Source organism: Micromonas pusilla, assembly GCF_000151265.4.
Source record: "Micromonas pusilla CCMP1545 genomic scaffold MICPUCscaffold_14, whole genome shotgun sequence".
In the NCBI taxonomy this organism is placed as follows: domain Eukaryota; kingdom Viridiplantae; phylum Chlorophyta; class Mamiellophyceae; order Mamiellales; family Mamiellaceae; genus Micromonas; species Micromonas pusilla.
In genome coordinates, this window is record NW_003315895.1 from 536,479 (window position 1) to 555,891 (window position 19,413).

The following is a 19,413-nucleotide window of genomic DNA, read 5'->3' on the forward strand; positions in this document are numbered from 1 at the left end:
GTTCAACATTTCATCGCGGTCCGATCAACTGACCGATGAACTCGTCCCACCGCCTGGTTGAAATCCATCGGCCTTGCCACCTCGCGTCGCGATCGCGTCGGCCAAAACGAGGAATCGCGATTGATGATGGATGACCGACGCGACGACGGACCCGGCAGACTCGGAGACGCGCCGCGACGCGACGCGCGGTCTCGATGGCGTCTTTCTTCGGCTTGACCGCCCTGAACCCCACCGGGGACGCGTTCAGGGCCTCGCGCGCGAACGTCCTCGAGCGCGTGCGCGACGTCCCGCTGGACGATTACCTCGACGCCTTCGACGCCTTCACGTTGGCGAAGTTGTATCCGATCCTCGCGTGGCAGATACGCGTCAACGGCGAGGCGTTCATGAAACGCCAAGAGCTCCCGGACCTCTTGAAGACCGTGTTAGGCGGCGCGCCGAAACGCGAGGAGCTCGACGCGTTCCTGACCTTCTTCGACGTCACCGCGTCGGGGCTCATCGATCGGCGCGAGTACGCGCGAGGCGTGGAAGCGCTCCTCGAGCGATGCGCGGCGCCCGCGGCGCAGACGCACTACGTCTCCGCGGAGAAGCTGCGCGCGGACCGAGAAAAGTTCAAGCGGCTGCCGGATAAGCCCCAGCACGGGTACGCCAAGCCGCTGCTCTCGTCGCAGGTGTTCGGGTGGCACTGCGAGCAGGCGCGCGCGGTGAGCGCGGGCGACGGCGGCACCGCGGCGCTCGGCGTGACGAAAAAGTTTTTCCCGGTGACGAAGACGGACGTGACGCTCAAGGAGGGGAGGTCGCTGGCGGATTACTACGGCGAGGACGTCGTGTCGTGACGCGACGCGACCGCCGGGGGTGGGTTGGGGGGTTGGTATACTGTGGTAGTCTATGTCGAGTAGCTCTTACATCTGTGAACGCGTCGGCGAGAAAACAGAAAACAGAACGCCGACGCCCCGCGCGCGCGAACGGAACGCGACAGCTTGCGCTTCATCCATCACTCGGCGACGCCGGACGCTCGCGGCGCGTCGTCTCTTTCCTCCCCCTGCCCCCCTTCTCCCTCTCCCACACTCGCTTCCCTCTCCGCGCTCGCCTTCAGCAACGTCTCCGCGCACTCCCTCAGCGGGTGCTCCTCCCACGCGGATGCTCCGTCGCGTCGTCTTCTCTCCTCGGCCCACCGCGCCACGTCGTCGACGACGTCGACGTCTCGCAACGTCGGCAGCGTCCCCCTCGGCGCGACGTCCAAACCCGCGCTCTCCGCCGCTCTCACGGAGTCCTCGAGCACCGTCGCCGTGCTCCACGGAATGTCCGCGAACAGAGCCGGGTGCGCGCCGCCGTCGTCGCCGTCGTCCAGAGGAACGAAGTCGTCGCCGCCGCCGGCGTCGTCGTCGTCTCTCTCGTCGTCGCGTCGCCGCCGCCGGCGCCGCCGCCGAACCCCGACGAGATAATACCCGCCGTCCTCCGCGGGGCCGAAGACGACGTCGTTGTCGTCTAACGCCCTACACGCGAGCGTTATGTGCTCCGCGCTGAGGTCCGGGACGTCCGTGCCGACGACGACCGCTTTCTCCGCGCCGAAGCCGTGCACGCCGGTGGACATGGCGCGGTTCAGCGCGTCTCGCATCCTCTCGCCGAGGTCCGGGACGTCCTTCTGCGCGCTCGCGCGCATGCCGTCGCGCGCGTCCGGGTCGCATCGCGCCAGCCAGTTCGCGATCGCGTTGGATTCCGTCGGGTCGGAGAAGAAGAGCGTTCGCGACGCCGCGTCGTCGCATCTCGACGTGGACGCGAACACGCGCTCCGCGGTCCTTCGATAGAACTCCGCGGCGTTCGCGTCGCCCACGCTCGCGGCGAGCCGCGTCTTCGCCTTGCCGGGCGTGGGGAGGCGCGCGAAGATCACGACCGCGACCTTCGCGGAGGATTTCGCGCCTTCGCGCTGCGTCGCCATGACGCGCGCGTGCGGGGAGCGCGCGCGAGTGCGGGCGAGACGAGACGCTTCCGATGCTTCCGCAGCCTTCTTCTTAAAGTTTTTTCTCTGATGAACAACCAGACCGAAACCGATTGTCTTCTCCGCTACTCCCCATCTCCCCGCAACGCCGCCGCCGCTCGCGCGACGCTCCCGCCCGCACCACCCAACGCCGGCGGCCTGCACACCCTCGCGAGGATCTTCCCGCTCTCCTTCGCCGCCTTGGCGTCCCCACGCGCTCTCAGCACCGCGCCGAGAAGCAACCGAGCCGCGGACGCGGCGCGCGGCGTCGCGCCCCCCGCGCGCGTCCCCGCCTCCGCGGCGCTTCGAGACGCGAACCGACACAGACGCTCCGCGGCGTCCATCTCGCCCCGCGACGCCGCGCCCGCGGCCGCGGCGAGGACGATCGCGATCGGATCGGAGTCCCGCGGAGGTTCGCGGTCGGTCGCTCCCGGGAGCGGCGACGCGTCGCTCCCGAGGGACGTCGCGCGTCTCCGCTCGGACGCGAGCGCGAGCAACGCGCGGACGGACGCCGCGTCCGGCGCGACGTGCGCGGCGCGCGATAACGCCCTCGCGATGGCGGTTACTTCCGCGATCGACTCCGCGTGGGCGCCGCCGGGCGCGGACGCGAGCGCGGCCGCGGCGGAGGCTGCCGCCGCGTCCGCGACGTCGCGAAGCGCGCGCGCTCGCGAGGACGGGTCGCAGCCGCGCGATTTCGCGCGCGCCGCCGCGGACGCGGCTTTGGCTCGCGTCGGCGGCGCGCATCGCGCCGCCGCGCGTACGGTCGTCCACGCGTTCTCCGGCGACGACGACGCGGGCAAGACGCGCGAGAGGCTGCCGCGGACGACGACGTCGTCCGGGGCGAGGTGCACCGCGCGCGCCAGCGCTCGAGACGCGGCGACGGCGTCGGGTCCGGACGGCGTCGAGAGAAGCGCCTCGGCGCGGATCGAAAACGCCGCCGCCGCCTCCGCGGCGGACGCGCCGCAGCCCGCCGCGCGTCTCACGCTCGGTCGTCCGCTCGCCGCGAACGCTTCGGCGACGCGCGCGATCGCGGCGATCGCGGCGGACGCGTCGGCGTCGGCGTCGCCGTCGGTCGGCGTCGCGCCGACGAGACGAGCGGCGCAGCGCGCGAGCCCGTCCGCCGCCGCCGCGCGAACGATTTCGCATTCGCGTTCGCTCTCGAAATCGCCGCCGCCGCCGCCGCGCTCGTCGCAGAGCTCGATCGCGTCCTCGAACGCGCGCGTCGCCTCGCGCGCGAGCCCTCGAACCTCAGACGCGACCCCGAGCGCGACCGCGGCGACCGCGTCGACCGGACGCGCCTCTCGAGCCCGGCGCGCGCTCGCGTACGCGCCGCCGTCGCGCGCGCCGTTCGCCGCTCCCGTGAGCGCGCGTCCGACGTCGCCCTCGCCGCCGTTCGGGAGGTCGGAAGCGATGCGAAACGCGCCGGCGCACTCCGCGTCGTCTATCGTCGCGGCGCGAAGCAGCGCGGTCCCGACCCACGCGCTCGCGGAGTCCGGGTCGGACGCGCGCGCGGCGTCCAGCGCTTTCGCCGCGCGCGACTGGAAGAACGCGACGTCGGCGGCTTCGACGCCGACGCGACTCGCGTCGAGGTACAGCCTCCCGAGCGCGCTCCACGCGGGCGCGTGCCGCGGGTCGAGCGTCACCGCGCGCGAGAGCGCGGTCTCTCGCATCGCGAAGTACTCGGGCGCGCGCGGCGCCCCTCCCGAGGAGGGCGACGGCAGCGTCCCCAGCGCGGTCCAAATCCGCGGATCGCAGGGATCGAGTCTCAACGCCGCGCGAAGCGTTCGCTCCGCCGCGGCCACCGCGGCGATCGCCTCCGCCGTGGAGCTCTCCGTCCGTTCTCTCTCCGCGATCGCGCACGATTCCGACGCGCACGCGGCGGCGACGTCCGCGCGCGCGGACGCGTCGCACGGGGAGAGGTGCGCGCATCGCGCGTACAGACGCCTCGCCTCCGCCGCCGCCGTCGCCGCCGAAATCGCCGCGGCTTCCCCGCGTTCGCGCGCCGACGTCGACGCCGACGCGAACGGGTCGCGGACGCGCGACTCCGTCAGCTTCGCGTCCGCGGCGAGTTTTAGCGCGGTGCGTTTCGGCGCGCCGGCGCCGACGGCCGCGCGCGACGCGTGCGCGGCGGCCGCGCGAGCCGCGTCCGCGGCGCGTCCCGGCGCGCCGCCGCCCGCGGCGGCGGAAGCCTCGAGCGACAGGCACTCCGCGAGACCGAGCAACGCCGGCGCGTACGCGGTCGCATCCGGCCCGCCCTCGGGGCCCTCCTCTCCATATAGCGCGCTCGCGTACATCTCTCGCGCGTCTCTCGCGCGTCCCATCTGCTGCAGGAGCGCCCCGGAGCGCACCGCGGCGTACGTCTGCTCGCCGCCGTCGCCGCCGTTCGCGGGGTCCGCGGCGGTTTCAATCGCGCGCGCGTACGCCTTGAGCGCGGCGGAGTGCCTCCCCAGCGCGTCGTACGACGCGCCGAGACACTCCCACGCGCGCGACGCTCTCGGAGACGCGCGCAGCGTCGCCTGGAGCGCCCGCACCGCCGCCTCGTGGTCGCCTTCCGCGTGCGCTATGGACGCGAGGCGCACCGCCGCCCACGCGCTCTTACCCGGCGCGCTTTTCATCGCGTCCTCGCACATCCTTCGCGCGCGTTTCGCGTCGCCGGCGCCGACGAGGAGCGCGTCCACTGCGATCGCGCCCGCGGTGGGCTCGGACGCGTCGATCGAGAGAGCCTTCGCGCGGCACTTCTCCGCGCGCACCGCGTCGTCGCACGCGTCGTAGACGAGGGACAGATGCGCGAAGGCGGTCGCTTGCGTCGCCCCCGTCGCCGCGGCGGCGGCGAGGAGCGCCGCGTGCGCGCTGCCTCGACCGCGCGCGGCGGCGGCGGCGGCGGCGTCGCCGCCGCCGCGACCGCGACCGCGCCACCGCGCGATGCCCAACGCGCACGCGATGTCCGGCGGGAGCGCTCTCTCGTTCCCGTCCGGCGCGACGAGGAGACACGCGCGCTCGAGGTGCTCCGCCGCGGACGCGACGTCGCCGCGGTGGACGAGCGCGGCGGCGAACGACGCCAACGCGCGCGGCGCCTCGGGCGCGATCGCCGCGGCGTTCTGAACGGCTATGAACGCCTCGTCGTCGTCCTTCGCGAAAGTCGACGCGAGCCCGCGCGACGCCCTCGGCGACTTTGTCGGATCGAGCGCGGCGAACGCGGCTCGCGCTTCGTCAAACCGCGTGACGCGAGCCAACGCCTCCGCGGCGACCAACTTGAGCCGCCGCTCGAGACGCGGCATCCGCGGCGACGGCGTCGAGGGGTCGCCCGACGCGCGAACCGCGCGTATCGCTCGCAACCCGCGCTTCGCGGCGTCGAGCGACGCGAGCGCGTCGCCGCGCATCGCAGACGCTTCGGCCGCCGCGCCGAAACCGAGCGCGAGCGCGGCGCGTCCGAGCGCGACGCGCGGCGCGTCCGTCGCGGCGGCGGCGGCGTCGGAGGACGCGGTCGTGATCGTCGTCGCCGCGGCGTCCGCGCCGTCGATCTCCGCCTCGGCGGCGACGAGCGCGTCTTCGAGCGCCGCGGCGGCGGCGCCCGCGAGCGTTCCCGCCGTCGTCGCGCGTTCAGATCCGGGGACGTTCATCACGTCGCCGGTCCTTCCGTGGTCGCACAGACGCGTCCACGCGGCGGCGACGGCGTCGACGACGTCCACGCCCGCGCCCTCGTCGGGCGGCGGCGTCGACGGCGACTGAACCAACGCGCGTACGCGGGATACCAGCGCGTCCTCCGACGCCGCGTCCCGCGTCGTCGAGACCGACGGCGATTCCGTCCACCCGGCCTCCTCCGGGCCTAAACCGAGGTCCAACGCCGCGGCAGCCTCGAGCGCGGCGGCGCGGACCGCGCGCGCGACGGCGCCGTCGCCGTCGCCGTCGCCGCGACGACGCGCGAGGACGCGCTCGCACTCGCCGAGAAGCTCGATCGCGGCGTCCGCGGGCGTCGGTCCGTGCGTCGCGCGCGCCGCCGCGCGGGTCAACGCCGCCGTCGTCAACGCGTCGAGCTCCGACGCCGTGAACAGGTCGCCCGCGTCGACGTCGCGCGCGTCGACGCGCGCGTCACTCAGATCCTCGAGCGACGCGTCCAGCGCGTCGTTGCACGCCGCGTCGTGGCGTCCCTCCGCGGTGGTACGCGCGCGGTGCCTCGTCCCCGGCGCCGCCGCCCTTTCCGCCGCGTCGCCCGCCGCCGCCCTCGCCGCCGCGTCCAGTCGCGCCGCGCACGCCGCGCGACCGACGAGCGCGAGCCTCCCGAGCTCCTCCGTCAATCGCGTCTCCCCCGGCCAACACAGGAGCTCGTTCCACGCGTCGATCGCGTCCGCGTGTCGGCGCGCTCTCGTCGCCGCGCGCGCTCTTCGGAGCGTCCACTCGAGCCGTCGTTCGTCGGTTATTGCGCCCTTCTTGTCGTCCGGCGGCATCGCGAGCAGCGCCGCGCACGCCTCGAGCTCGAGTACCGCGTCGCCGAGCGCGCCCGCGGCCTCGAGCGTTCCTCGCCACGCCGCCGGGTGCGACGCGTCGAGCGCGGTCGCGGCGCGATACGACGCGAGCGCCGCCGACGCGTCGCCGGCGGCGAATCGCGCTTTGCCGTCGAAGGTCCACGCGTCGTAGGAGTCGGCGTCGACGTCTATCGCCGCGGCGGTCGCCGCGGTCGCCGCGGCGTGGTCGCCGCTCGCGAGCGCGGTCTTCGCGGCGAGGAGGTGCGTCCGCACGGCTTTGTGTGTCGACGTCGCCATCGCGACCAGTCTCTGGACGACGACGGACGATCGATCGGACGCTTTTCTACGCCGGACGACGACGAGCGGACAGGACGGACGCGACGCAGAGATCTCCTGGAGATCTCGCGAGTAGACCGCTCGCCGTCGCTCCTCCGCGCGCGCCGTCACCTACCTATTCGCTACCTATCGCCACAAATGTCTCGATCACTTCCCCGCGTACCAGAACGTGTGGAACGCCATGAACAAGCAGCAGAGAGACACGTACGGGGACAACCGTTCGCCGACGCGCGCGGCTTTCCAGAAGACGCCTCGCACGCCCGTGCGGTACGGATCCACCATCGACGGCGCTTTCATCTTGACGTACGCGGACGTGCAGATGAAGAAGAGGAGCGTGACGAGGAACGACTTGAAGTCGAAGAGCGCGGACATCGCGACCGACCGCGCGTTCGACTCGATTCGTTCGCGCGGCGTCGTCCGCCGAGCCGCGCGTCGCTCTATGATCGAGGCGCGGCGCGGGCCTTCCTTAGGTCATCAGAAACGATGCGACGAAGTTAAATTATTTTGAAGACGACAGGACGGGTCGGGGACAGCGCTCGGCCCACACACGCTGACCCGAGCGACGCGATGCCCGGGATGCACGGGGGCATCGCCGGCGCTGTCGTTCAAGAGAGCAATGACTACAAGTACCCGCCCACGCCCCGGACGCCCGCGGAGGACACCCCCGCGGCGCGGTTCAAGCGCCTGCCGAAGGACGACGTCCTCTTCCTCGAGCGCCTCTTCAGCGAGTTCGACGTCGACGAGTCCGGCGGCCTCGGCCGCGAGCAGACCGGCGCGCTCATCCGTAGACTGAACGACGGCGTCGCGCCCACGGACGAGGAGCTGGACGACGTCATGCGCGAGGCGGCGGGGGACGACGGGATCGTGTTCGTGGACGAGCTCGCGGACGTGCTCAAGAGCTGGCATCGGAAGGTGGAGGCGAAGCGCGTCGCGAGGGAGGGGAAGAAGCCGCAGAAGAGCGACGGGGCGGTGGGGTCGTGCGCGATCAGCTGATGACGAGCGCGGGGACGGTCGTCGCGTCGTGATGTAAAACAGAACGTAGCGGACGCACATCGGCCTCGTCGGAGCCGTCGTCGTCGACCCGGCGTCGCCTCCCGCGGCCTCATTCGTCCGTAACAATCGCCTCAGTCGTAGTCGAACGCGAACGCTCCCCTAATCATCACTCCTCCGCGCGCTGCGAGCGAGATGTCGTCGCGTCGTCGCGGCGCCGGCGAGCGCGCGGCGGCGGGAGACGACCTCGACGCGCTCGTGGAAGAGCTCCGCGCGATGGAGCGCGAACACGCGCGTCAAGAGTCCGCGCTGTTGTCGTCCCATCGCGCGTCGAACCGAACGCGACGCGCGCGAGGAGGCGGAGCGGACGGCCCGCCGGGAACGACGAGAAGGGACGACGCCGCCCCCCCCCGCCCGGCGAGCGACGACCGAGGCGCGCGACGGCGAAGGAGCGACGCGCGCGCGGACGACGACTGCGACCGCGACGCGCGATACGCCGCGACGGCGGCGCCGCCGCCACCGGCGTCGCGCCGCGCGACCCAGACGGGACGACGCGATCGCGAGGTTGATCCTACTGTTGATCCTCCTCCTCCACGCCAGCGACGACAACAACGTCGCGCTCGTCGTCGTCGCCATCGCGGCGACGAGCCCGAGCGCGAGTCGCTGCCGACGTCCTCGTCCGAGGCGCCGTCGCTCGCGTCCGACGCGTCCGACGCGTCGTCGTCGTCGTCGCCGTCGTCGTTCGAAGACGCCGGCTCGAGCGACGACTCCGAAGAGGTCGCGTCCCGACGCCGCGCCGCGCCGCGCGCGGGGCCCAGAGGACGAGGACGACGCGCGGTCGGAGACGGAGGAGGGCGGCGCGCGCGAGACCGGGACCGCCGAGAAGACCACCGAGAAGACGACGCGGCGACCGGGACGATCCTCGCGACCGTCGCGGAGACGATCGAACGACGCGTGCGACGGACGGAACGCGACGTCGCGGCGAGACAGGAGCGGCTCGCGGACGCCGTGAACGACCTCGCGCGGATGATGGAACGGGCGGTTCGCGACGGCGTCGATCGCGATGACGACGACGACGACGATTCTCGCCGCGACGCGTCGCGGGCCGGCGCGCGGAGCCGCCGCCGCGACCCGGCGGCGGACGCGGCCGCGGAGGGAGACGGGATCGCCTCCGCGTCGCGACGGCGCGGCAGGCCGCCGCCGCGACCCGCGCGCGGCGGCGGCGGCGACCGCGCGCGCGACCGCGACCGCGCGGCGCGACGCGACGGCGAAGGCGGCGGTGACGGCGGAGGCGCGAGAGGACGGCGATCCTCGAGGACGCCCGCGCCGTCGACCTCGCCGCGTCCGGACTCCGCGATCGACTGGGAGAGCGGCGACGGCGAGTCGTGGGACCCGTCGCGGGACCCGTCACGGTCGCGGTCGAGGGTCCGCGCGCCGCCGCGGCGAGGCGCCGCCGCGCCGAGGATACCGCCGCAGTACACGATGCGGATACCGCCGCCGCCGGGGTTGCTCCCTCGCGACAGAGTGGACTGGGAGATGTTCTCGGACTTCCTTCCGAGGACGGCGGAGCGCATCAGCGAGCTCGGACGACGACGCGAACGCGAGGGTATCGCGGAGGGCCGGCGGAGGGACGGCGGCGTCGTATTACGGCGGACGGAGAGCGTCGAGTCCAGGCGGCGGCGACGGACGGCCGCGCGCGCGCCGAGGGACAGCGCGGACGAGCGGTGGGACGACTCCGACGAGGAGGACTCCGAGTCCGAGTCGGGCGACGAGGTTGACATCGACGCGGCGGCGCGCGCGCGACGCGGCGGCGGCGGCGGCGGCGGCGACGGTCGCGTCGTCCTCGACGAAGCGCGCATCGCGACCGTCGTGAGCGACGCGGTCAACGAAGCGAGCGAGCGCTTCATCCGCGGTCTCGCGGACGCGGAGAACGAGAGAGCGCGCGCGCGAGCGGCCGCCGCGCCGGCGCCGGCGCCGGCGCGCGAGCGCGAGCGCGAGCGCGAGCGCTCCCCTCGCGGCGACGCGCGCGAAGAGCTCGACGCTTTGCTTCGACGACGACCGGGAACGGCGCGGCCGCTCGCCGGCGCGTTGCGGGCGATGCGTGAAGACTTCTCCGAGGAGGAGCTTCGCGCGGTCTGCGCGATGTTTCTCGCGCGAGCGACCGCGAACCGTGCGGCGAGAGCGGGCGGCGGCGGCCAGGGCGCCGCGACGGGAGGCGGCGCCGCGGCGGCGGCGGCGGCGGCGGAGACGGAGACGGAGACGCCGTACTCGACGCCGACGGCCGCGCCGCCGCCGCCTCCGCCGCTGCCGCTGCCGCCGCCCGCGGCGACGCCCCCTGCACCCCGCGCGGCGGCGCGCGAGGTCGTCACGAGCGACGACGACGCGTCCGAGTCCGCGTCGGACGAGTTCGACTACCCCGATATTTTCGAGTCCGCGCGGAAGCACTACGAAGCGACCGTCGACGGCGGCGCGGCGGCGGCGGAGAGGGCGGCGGAGAGGGCGGCGGCGACGGCGACGATGGACCACGGGCTCATCGGCGAGCCGTGGGACGACGGCAACGGCGCGATCGACGTCACCGGCGTACCCCGGGGCGAAGGCGACGAAGGCGACGACGACGACGACGACGACGACGATGAGCACGACGACGACCGAGAGATCGCGTTGACGTCGGACGACGACGACGACGACGGCTCGATCGAACGCTTCGCGGACGCGGACGACTTCCTCGACGTCGCGAACGCCCCCCCCGCGCCGCCTCCTCCGCGCCCGCCGCCGGCGACGGGCCAAGCGGGCGCGGACGGCGACGCGAGGGTGTACGCGCGCGCGGGGGGCAAGTACGCGGTGACCGAGGGGTCGGACGAGGCCGTCGCGCTCGCGGCGTTGCTGTCCACCGGCGTCGGCGACCCGCCGCGGCTTCGGGACGTCAGGGCGAACGACGGTGACGACGTGGAGGGCTTCGCCGCGGGGCTGCGCGGGATGATGGTCGGGTTGGACGACCTTCCGACGAGGGCGAGGACGAGACCACCGCCGGCGAAGACGGACGGGGACGACGCCGCGCGCGCGGAGCCGGCGAGGGTCGAGCCGCCGGCGTCTCCGCCGCCACCTCTGGAGCGGCGGCGGAGCGACGTCGCCGCCGCCGCCGCCGCCGTCGCCGCGCGCGTGTCCGAGGTGAAGAGGATGTCGCCGACGAAGGGCACGCGCGAGCGCAGCGTCATCGCCGCCGCCGCCGCCGCCGCCGCCGCGGAAGAAGTGGCCTCGAACGGCGGCGGCGGCGGGTTCGACATCCTCGGACGCGATTCCGACGCGGCGGGGACGGACTCGCCGTCCGCGCGCGAAGCCGAGGCGCTTGCGCGCGCGCGCGCCGCTGAGGAAGAGAACGCGGAAGACCCGTGGGACGCGCTCGCGACGACGACGGCGTCGGCGACGACGACGGCGGCGAGCGACGGCGGCTCGACCGCGGCGACGCGATTGAACCCCGCGGCGGCGCCGTTCCCTCCCCCGCCGCGACGACGACCCGCCGCCGACGCCCCCGTGGCGTCGGCGAGGTCGGGCGTGGACGAGCGCGTGGCGTTCGCGCCGCCGGCCGCGGACCTCCTCCCCGGCATGAACCCGCGGGGGTTAGACGCCGTCCGAGCGCGGTTCGATCGCGAGCAGAGCGCGACGAACGAGACGCTCTTGTCCGCGGCGGCGGCGGCGAGCGCGGACGCGGACGCGGACGACGCCGCGTTTGGGCCGTCGAACGACGTCGTGTTCTCGTCCACGGCGGAGGCGGCGGCGGCGCTCTCCCGACGCGGGTTCTCCGTCGGCATGAACGCTTCGCTGATGGACGCGCTCGAGAAGGTCGTGTCCTCGCGCGATGCGTCGGGGTATTGATTCGCTAGACTAGGTATCGTTTTACCACCGCTAATAAGTTAAGCTGTCTAAAGGACGTTATCCTCATGCTGCGGACCGACATTCGCTTCGAACCACTCCCGCACCCTTTCTTTCTGTTCCCCTTCCAATGCACTTGATTCTAGAAGCCCACTCCAACGCTCTCGTAAGGAGGACCAAGTCCCCTCGCTCCACGGGCAGCCGCTCGCGCGCGCCCACTGCAGCACCTCCAGGTGGCCGCCTTCCGCGGCAACCTCGCAAGTCTTCTCGTCCCACGGAGCGCCGTTCGCTCGCGCCCATTGGAGCACTTCCAGGTGGCCGCCTGCCGCGGCTCCGGAGCAAGTCCACTCGTCCCACGGGCAGTCGTTCGCGCGCGCCCACTGCAGCACCTCCAGGTGGCCGCATTCCGCGGCTGCGGCGCAAGTCAACTCGTCCCACGGAGCGCCGTTCGCGCGCGCCCACTGCAGCACCTCCAGGTGGCCGCGACACGCGGCGTTGGCGCAAGTCCACTCGTCCCACGGAGCGCCGTTCGCGCGCGCCCACTGCAGCACCTCCAGGTGGCCGCGACACGCGGCGTTGGCGCAAGTCCACTCGTTCCACGGAGCGCCGTTCGCGCGCGCCCACTGCAGCACCTCAAGGTGGCCGCCTTCCGCGGCGGCGGCGCACGTAGTCATGTGCCACGGACACCCGTTTGCTCGCAACCACTGCAGCACCTCCAGGTGGCCGCATTCCGCGGCTGCGGCGCAAGTCCAATCGTTCCACGGACACCCGTTTGCTCGCAACCACTGCAGCACCTCAAGGTGGCCGCCACCCGCTGCCGCACAACAAGTACTCTCGTCCCACGGACAACCGTTCGCTCGCGCCCATTGCACAATCTCAAGATGGCCGCCACACGCGGCTCCGTTGCAAGTCCCCTCGCTCCACGGGCAGCCGTTCGCGCGCGCCCATTGCACAATCTCCAGGTGGCCGCCTCTCGCGGCTCCGGTGCAAGTCCAATCGTCCCACGGGCAGTCGTTCGCTCGCGCCCACTGCAACACCTCCAGGTGGCCGCCTCTCGCGGCGTTGGCGCAAGTCCCCTCGTTCCACGGGCAGACGTTCGCTCGCAACCACCGCAACATCTCCTGGTGGCCAACTGCCGCAGCCGAATAACAAGTAACTGCGCCCCACGGGCATCCTCGTTCCTTCGCCCACCTCGCGACCTCCACGTTCCCACCCCTCACGATGCACCTGAACGTGCTCAAGTCCCACGGACACCCTCGCTCCTTCGCCCACGCCAGCCTGCCGATCGATCCGACGAAGTTTGGCACTCTCGCGAGCTCTCTCCTCACCGCCGCGACGTCCCTCACGTCTTCGACTGGCGCATCGAACACGACGTCGCGCATCTTTCGGTTCACCGTCGCGAGCATCGCGAGGTCGCCGCTGTCGAGCCGCGAAAGCACGTGCGCGACGAAGACATCGGGCGCGTCCGCGACGAAACCTTCCAGAAGCGGGGAGTTGAAGACGTCCGACCGCGACGACAAACCGGCGAGGGCCAACCGGCCCTCGAGCTCGTCCTCGGGCAATTCGCACGTCGGCGAGCCACCACTCTTCAACCCGAGGGCCACCGCAAGGCCGTGGGGGATGGATATCATTCGTCTCGCTCGCTTCTGCGGCGGTGAGGTCGACATGACGTCGACAGCGCGCCTCGATCTGATGGTGATGACACGAAAAAAAATTGGGGTGCCAAAAATCAGATTGGGGTGCCAAAAAACGCGTTCTGTACGATGAGCCCTCGCGGATGCGCTCGAGAAGGTCGTGTCCTCGCGCAATGCGTCGGGGTATTGATTCGCTAGACTAGGTATCGTTTTACCACCGCTAATAAGTTAAGCTGTCTAAAGGACGTTATCCTCATGCTGCGGACCGATATTCGCTTCGAACCACTCCCGCACCCTTTCTTTCTGTTCCCCTTCCAATGCACTTGATTCTAGAAGCCCACTCCAACGCTCTCGTAAGGAGGACCAAGTCCCCTCGCTCCACGGGCAGCCGTTCGCGCGCGCCCACTGCAGCACCTCAAGGTGGCCGCCTTCCGCGGCAACCTCGCAAGCGTGCGCGGCGTTGGCGCAAGTCCACTCGTCCCACGGGCAGTCGTTCGCGCGCGCCCACTGCAACACCTCCAGGTGGCCGCCACGTGCGGCTCCGTTGCAAGTCCCCTCGCTCCACGGGCAGCCGTTCGCGCGCGCCCACTGCAGCACCTCCAGGTGGCCGCCAAGCGCGGCTCCGGCGCAAGTCCCCTCGTTCCACGGGCAGCCGTTCGTGCGCGCCCATTTCAGCACCTCCAGGTGGCCGCCCTCCGCGGCTTTGCGGCAAGTCCACACGTTCCACGGGGCGCCGTTCGCGCGCGCCCACTGCAGCATCTCCAGGTGGCCGCCACACGCGGCGTTGGCGCAAATGCTCTCGTCCCACGGGCAGTCGTTCGCTCGCAACCACTGCGGCATCTCCAGGTGGCCAGCTGCCGCAGCCGAAGAACAAGTACTCTCGTCCCACGGGCATCCTCGTTCCTTCGCCCACCTCGCGACCTCCACGTTCCCACCCCTCGCGATGCTCGCGAACGTTCTCGAGTCCCACGGACACCCCATGCGCTTCGCCCACGCCAGCTGGCTGATCGACCCGACATGGTTTTTCAGTCTCAGTGGAAATCTCACCTCGCCGACCGACGTGAACACCACTTTCCGCATCTTCTGGTTCACGAGCGCGAGCATCGCGAGGTCGCCGTCGTCGAGCCGCGAGAGCACCTCCGCGGTGAACACGTCGGGCGCGTCCGCGACGAAACCTTCCAGAAGCGGGGAGTTGAAGACGTCCGACCGCGACGACAGACCGGCGAGGGCCATCCGGCCCTCGAGCTCGTCCTCGGGCAATTCGCACGTCGGCGAGCCACCACTCTTCAACCCGAGGGCCGCCGCAAGGTCTTGGGGGATGGTTATCATTCGTCTCGCTCGCTTCTGCGGCGGTGAGGTCGACATGACGTCGACAGCGCGCCTCGATCTGATGGTGATGACACGAAAAAAAATTGGGGTGCCAAAAATCAGATTGGGGTGCCAAAAAACGCATTCTGTACGACGAGCCCTCGCGGATGCGCTCGAGAAGGTCGTGTCCTCGCGCGAGGCGTCGGGATGTTGACTCGATTCGCTAGGGTAAGTTGTTATCGTTTTACCACCGCTAAGTTAAGCTAAAGCGTCTAAAGGAAGAAAAACGCGCGGACGCCCGCGTCGACGCTCGCGTCGACCTCGAACGAGCCGAAGAGCGTTCTCTCGTACTCGCGCGCGCGGTCGTACCGTTCTCCTTCTACCCCACCCCCACCTCCTTCCTCTGGACCTCCCTCCGCCGCTATTCGCGTCGCCAACTCCATCGCCCATCTCGACGCCCTCGTCTCCGCGCCGCGGTCTCGCCGCAGCTCGCGCAACAAGAGCCAGCCCGCGGCGCGTCTCGTCGCGCGCCAACTCGCGCCGTCGCCGGCGGCGTCGGCGTCGACGACCCGCGTCGCCGCCATCGCGCGCAAGAGCTCGTCGAACGCGCTCGGGGTCGGATGGCAGCGTATCATCCTCGCCGCGATCTTCACGACGACGTACGACGCCCACGCGATCGACTCCTCGCGCGTCAGCGACGGCTCCCGGGACGCGCGCATCGCTCGCAGAAGCACGGTCGTGAAGCATCGCGTCGCCTTCGCGCTTTCGCCGCGGACGAGCTCGCGCGGTTCCATCTCCATCTCGAGCGCGGGCGGGGGGTCGAACGCGGCGTCCATGGACGCGGGCGAGACGTCCTCGCCGGACGCTATTCGTCTCTGCGAGCGAGGTTGGAGGTGGGGTCGACGGTCGCGGTCGGCGCGCGGTCGTGTCGCGAAGCTCGTCTCGACGACGTCGAACGAACGCGATCGGAGCGAGATCTCGCGCGCGGGCGGGGGTGGGACGCGCGCGCGATGGGTCGACGCGCCAGGAGGTCCTCCGCGTCCGTCGGGGTCAGGACGTAGTGTTCATCGTTGCCCATCTCCTCCGCGCGCGGCGACGCCTCTGCCATCGCGTCCGCGCGCGGACGGACGGCGGCGCGCGCGCGCCGACGCGTCTGTCGGCGGAGGACGACCACGACGCGCTCGTCGTTCTGCTCGTCTCGTCGCGCAGTCGCGTCTCGCCCGCGAGACGAGATTATTTTGAATGCGAATCAGTTCGTCGACGCGCCCCACCCCGCTCGCGCACGCGGACGGCGTCATGTCCGACGTCGAGCAGTTCAGCGGCCACCTGAAGGACAGCAAAGGTGCGCGCCGCGTCCGCGTCTCGAACCCGCCCCGCCCCGCCCGCGCGAACGCCCAGGGGCATACACCTCATCGCGCAACTCATCGCGCTCTCCTCGCCCTCTCACGCGTCGCCGTTCGTATCGTTCCCACCAGGCGGAATCAAAGCCGAGCTCGACGTCTTCGTCGGTAAGGGCGGCCTTCGCCTCGTCAAGACGGACGGCAAAGTCCTCGGCGCGTTCCCGCTGCAGCGCATACAGCAATGGGGCATCCCCTCGCCCGGGGTGTTCAAGCTCTCCGTGCAGAACGGCGACAAGGTGGTCGCGCTCGTCGTGCACGGCGACGCGGACGAGATCGTCGCGATAGTGGACGCGCTCGAGCGCAAAGTCGCGCAGATCATCGAGGACACGAGAGCGGTGGAGGAAGGCCGCGCGCCGATGGACGTGAGCAGCCCGCCGCCGAGGGCGGCGCCGGCGTCGCCGCCGCGGTCGCCGCGACCCGCGTTCGCCGCCGCGAGCGAGACGTCGACGGAGGAGGACGACGACGTCGGGAGGGACGAAGTCGTCGACGACGTCGGAAGGACGTCGGACGACGACGCGCCGAAGCCGATGGACGCGGACGAGGTCAGCGACGAGGTCGCGGGAGGCGGCGTCGGCTCGTCGTCGCCGAGGCGGTCGTCCGCCTGGGGAGAGCAGGAGCCGGCGCGGGACGACGACGACGACGACGACGACGACGCGCCGCCGCCGCCGCCGCCGCCGGGCGCGGCGGCGGCGGTCTCGCCGCCGATTCCGGCGGCGGCGCGGATGCCCGCGTCCCCCGGCGCGCTCGCGGCGGTCTCCGCGGCCGCGGCGGGGGAGATCAACGCGCTGAAGCGCGATATCGCGGCGGCGGAGGAGGAGCTGTCGCGCGAGCGCGAAACGAGAGAGGAGGCGCAGCGGGCGCTGTTCAAGGCGAACGCGGAGGTGCGTTCTATACACTGGTCCCCATACGACCCCGTTCGCGAGGTGGACGCCGATCCTTAAGGACTTTGCCCGGCGCATCTCTCCGCCCACCCCCCGCTTTCAATCCCCGCCCTCGACGCCTTTCAACTCCGCTTCTGACGCCTTTGTACCTCACCCCGACGTTCGCTTGAAGTGCGCGGCGCTGAGGGAAGACGCGAGGACGGCGAGGGCGGAGGCGGCGAGAGACGCCGCGAGCGCGGAGGAGGCGCTCGAGAGGGAGCTTGCGCGGGTCGCGGAGGAGGCCGCGGAGGCGTCCAAAGACGCGCACGCGGCGCGGAGTGAAGCGAAAGCGGCGACGGCGCGCGCGGAGAAGGCGGAACGAGACGCGGAGGACGCGAGAGAAGAGGCTGAGGCGAGCGCGCGCGCGGCGGCGGAGTCGGAGAAGGAGGCGACGGGGAAAGTCCTTAAGGAACGGCGTGCACCACGCGAACGGGGTCGTATGGGAAGCAGTCTCACCTCCGCCGCCGCCGCCGCCGCCGCCGCCGCCTCCGCCGCGACCGTGGCGTCGAGCGCGACCGCGGACGTCGACGCGGACGCGACCGATGCGCTCGACGAGGTACGGGAAGCGCTCGAAGACGAACGAGCCCAGAGGAACGCCCTCGAAGCCGAGCTCGAAGGCACGCGGGAGAGACTCGCGTCCGCGGAGGAAGCCGCGGAGAAGGCTGGGAAGGACGTCTCGAAGTTGACGAACGAAGTCCGCGCGTTGGAGCGCGAGCTCAGCGAGATCACGGCGTCGAAAGAAGCCGCGGAGAAGCGCGCGGACGAAGCCGAGACCGCGCTCGCGGCGCGCTCGCCTCCGTCGTCGCCAAGAGCGGCGGCGGCGGCTGCGGAACCTCCCCCGGCGGCTTCATTCCAAGCCGCGGAGGACGCGCGTCGCGCCGCGGCGAACGCGGAGACCGAACTCTCGAACGCGCGCGGGTTGCTCGCGGCGATGACGTTACGCGCGGAGAAAGCGGAAGCGGCCGCGAACGACGCGAACGCGAAAGCGGAGTCCGCGGAGAGCCTGCTGACGCAGGTGGAGTCGGCGGCGGAGAAAGCGCTCGCGCGCGCGGACGCCGCGGAGGCGGACGCGAAAGCGCGTCACGAAGAGCTCGCGAGGATCCACGAGGACCAATCCGGCGTGGGCGCGAGAGACATCGCCGCGGTCGCCGCCGCGGAAGCGGAGCGCGCCGCCGCCGCGGAGACGCGCTGCGCGTCGTTGGAGAAGCAACTCGAAGCCGCCGCGGAGGCGCGCGCCGATTTAGGTCGTCGACTCGCGGACGCCGCCGCGGACGCGGCGGAGGCGAGAGGCGCCGCCGCCGCGGCGACGGACGCGCTCGAAGACGCGTTCGCGTCCGCGCGCGCGATCGCCGCGCGCGAGGGCGCCGCGCGTAAAGCCCAGGCGGAAGCGGAGTCGAGGCTCTCGAGCGTGAACGCAGAGATCGCGTTAGCGTTGGAGAGCGCGGCGTCGGCGGAGGATCTCCGGATGCGCGCCGCGACGGCGGAGGCGCGGTTAGAGAGCGCCGCGCGGGAGGGCGCGCGCGCGGCGGCGCGCGCGCAGGCGGAGACGAGCGAGTGGAGGGCGAAGTGCGTCGCGCAGGAGAAGGAGCTTGCGGTGTTGCGGTTGGAGACGGTGAAGGCGTCGAGCGAGACGGTGGCCGCGGCGCGTGCGGCGTTTTCATCGCGGGACGACGACGACTGCTTTTCGTCTTCTTCTCCGGCGAAGGAGAACGCGCGCCCGAGCGACGCGAATATTCGCGAGACGACGAGCGGTATTTCGATGGACGGGGATTTTTCCTTCTCCCGCCCGCCGCCGATGCCGCCGCCGCCGTCGTACGCGAAGTTCCGACCTTCGTCATCGCCGGGGGGCGGCGGCGCGGCGTCGGCGGGCGCGACGCGACCGGGGAGCGCGGCGGCGACGCCCGGGGGTCGGGGATCGCTGCTCACCGCGGAGTTTCTCGACTCGCTGCGCGGACGGCTGTCCACGGTCCGCGACTTGTTGGAGTCGCCCGCGGGCGGGGGCGGTGGGGGCGGCGGGGGCGAGGCCTCCGACGCGAAGCGGTACCCGGACGTCTACCCGTGAAATTTGATAACGCACGCAGCGTTCCTGTCAGCAAATACGCTCATCGTGACTCGCCGACCTAGGGTTCTGGCGGTGTCGTGTAATGCACGCGTCGCGCTCGCCTCAGTCGTCCGCGCGGCACCCGCTGCCGGCGACCGCCACCTCGGCGTGGGCGTCGATATCATGACGACCGCGATGCTCTCGAGGAGCGCCGTCGCGGCGCTCGTTTCCTCGCGCGTCAGCCGCGGCGACCGCGGCGCGTCGGGGGCGAGGACCACGATTCCTCCTCCTCCGCGTCGGGGAAGAGGTCTCGGCGCGCGTCGTCTCCCCGCGACGCCGCGCGCGGTCGGAGGCGTCGCGTCCCCGGAGGAGGGCAAGCAGAAGGCGACGCCGGCGGACGCGACATCTAAAGCGAAGGCGCTCAAGCCGAAGAGCGCGGTCGTCGCCGCCGCGCTGGCCGCGGTCGCCGCGGAGGC

General features: G+C 71.9%; 10 protein-coding genes across 10 annotated transcripts; 4 read left to right on the forward strand and 6 right to left on the reverse strand.

Moving 5' to 3' along the window:
• Positions 1-194: 194 nt before the first annotated feature.
• On the forward strand, positions 195-833 carry MICPUCDRAFT_53134 (uncharacterized protein; the record flags this gene model as incomplete). Its single annotated transcript, XM_003063217.1, has 1 exon — positions 195-833. The coding sequence occupies one exon, from the start codon at positions 195-197 to the stop codon at positions 831-833; it is 639 nt and encodes a 212-aa protein (XP_003063263.1).
• Positions 834-1,423: 590 nt separating this feature from the next.
• On the reverse strand, positions 1,424-1,891 carry MICPUCDRAFT_11483 (uncharacterized protein; the record flags this gene model as incomplete). Its single annotated transcript, XM_003063416.1, has 1 exon — positions 1,424-1,891. A coding segment is annotated over one exon (468 nt), but the record flags the coding sequence as incomplete, so codon positions are not given.
• A 170-nt stretch (positions 1,892-2,061) lies between these two features.
• Positions 2,062-6,735, reverse strand: MICPUCDRAFT_42764 (uncharacterized protein; the record flags this gene model as incomplete). The annotated part of the gene is made up of 1 exon (XM_003063417.1): positions 2,062-6,735. The coding sequence occupies one exon, from the start codon at positions 6,733-6,735 to the stop codon at positions 2,062-2,064; it is 4,674 nt and encodes a 1,557-aa protein (XP_003063463.1).
• A 213-nt stretch (positions 6,736-6,948) lies between these two features.
• On the reverse strand, positions 6,949-7,146 carry MICPUCDRAFT_9831 (uncharacterized protein; the record flags this gene model as incomplete). Its single annotated transcript, XM_003063418.1, has 1 exon — positions 6,949-7,146. A coding segment is annotated over one exon (198 nt), but the record flags the coding sequence as incomplete, so codon positions are not given.
• Positions 7,147-7,329: 183 nt separating this feature from the next.
• MICPUCDRAFT_53138 (uncharacterized protein) lies at positions 7,330-7,767 on the forward strand (the record flags this gene model as incomplete). The annotated part of the gene is made up of 1 exon (XM_003063218.1): positions 7,330-7,767. Exon 1 carries the CDS (start codon positions 7,342-7,344, stop codon positions 7,765-7,767), a length of 426 nt encoding a protein of 141 aa, XP_003063264.1. The 5' UTR covers positions 7,330-7,341.
• Positions 7,768-7,959: 192 nt separating this feature from the next.
• MICPUCDRAFT_53139 (uncharacterized protein) lies at positions 7,960-11,637 on the forward strand (the record flags this gene model as incomplete). The annotated part of the gene is made up of 1 exon (XM_003063219.1): positions 7,960-11,637. One exon carries the CDS (start codon positions 7,960-7,962, stop codon positions 11,635-11,637), a length of 3,678 nt encoding a protein of 1,225 aa, XP_003063265.1.
• A 63-nt stretch (positions 11,638-11,700) lies between these two features.
• MICPUCDRAFT_53140 (uncharacterized protein) lies at positions 11,701-13,301 on the reverse strand (the record flags this gene model as incomplete). The annotated part of the gene is made up of 2 exons (XM_003063419.1): positions 11,701-11,705; positions 11,771-13,301. 2 exons carry the CDS (start codon positions 13,299-13,301, stop codon positions 11,701-11,703), a joined length of 1,536 nt encoding a protein of 511 aa, XP_003063465.1.
• A 204-nt stretch (positions 13,302-13,505) lies between these two features.
• On the reverse strand, positions 13,506-14,633 carry MICPUCDRAFT_53141 (uncharacterized protein; the record flags this gene model as incomplete). The annotated part of the gene is made up of 1 exon (XM_003063420.1): positions 13,506-14,633. One exon carries the CDS (start codon positions 14,631-14,633, stop codon positions 13,506-13,508), a length of 1,128 nt encoding a protein of 375 aa, XP_003063466.1.
• A 215-nt stretch (positions 14,634-14,848) lies between these two features.
• MICPUCDRAFT_53142 (uncharacterized protein) lies at positions 14,849-15,412 on the reverse strand (the record flags this gene model as incomplete). Its single annotated transcript, XM_003063421.1, has 1 exon — positions 14,849-15,412. The coding sequence occupies one exon, from the start codon at positions 15,410-15,412 to the stop codon at positions 14,849-14,851; it is 564 nt and encodes a 187-aa protein (XP_003063467.1).
• Positions 15,413-15,872: 460 nt separating this feature from the next.
• MICPUCDRAFT_53143 (uncharacterized protein) lies at positions 15,873-18,958 on the forward strand (the record flags this gene model as incomplete). The annotated part of the gene is made up of 3 exons (XM_003063220.1): positions 15,873-15,918; positions 16,052-16,857; positions 17,030-18,958. 3 exons carry the CDS (start codon positions 15,873-15,875, stop codon positions 18,956-18,958), a joined length of 2,781 nt encoding a protein of 926 aa, XP_003063266.1.
• Between the last annotated feature and the right edge of the window lie 455 nt (positions 18,959-19,413).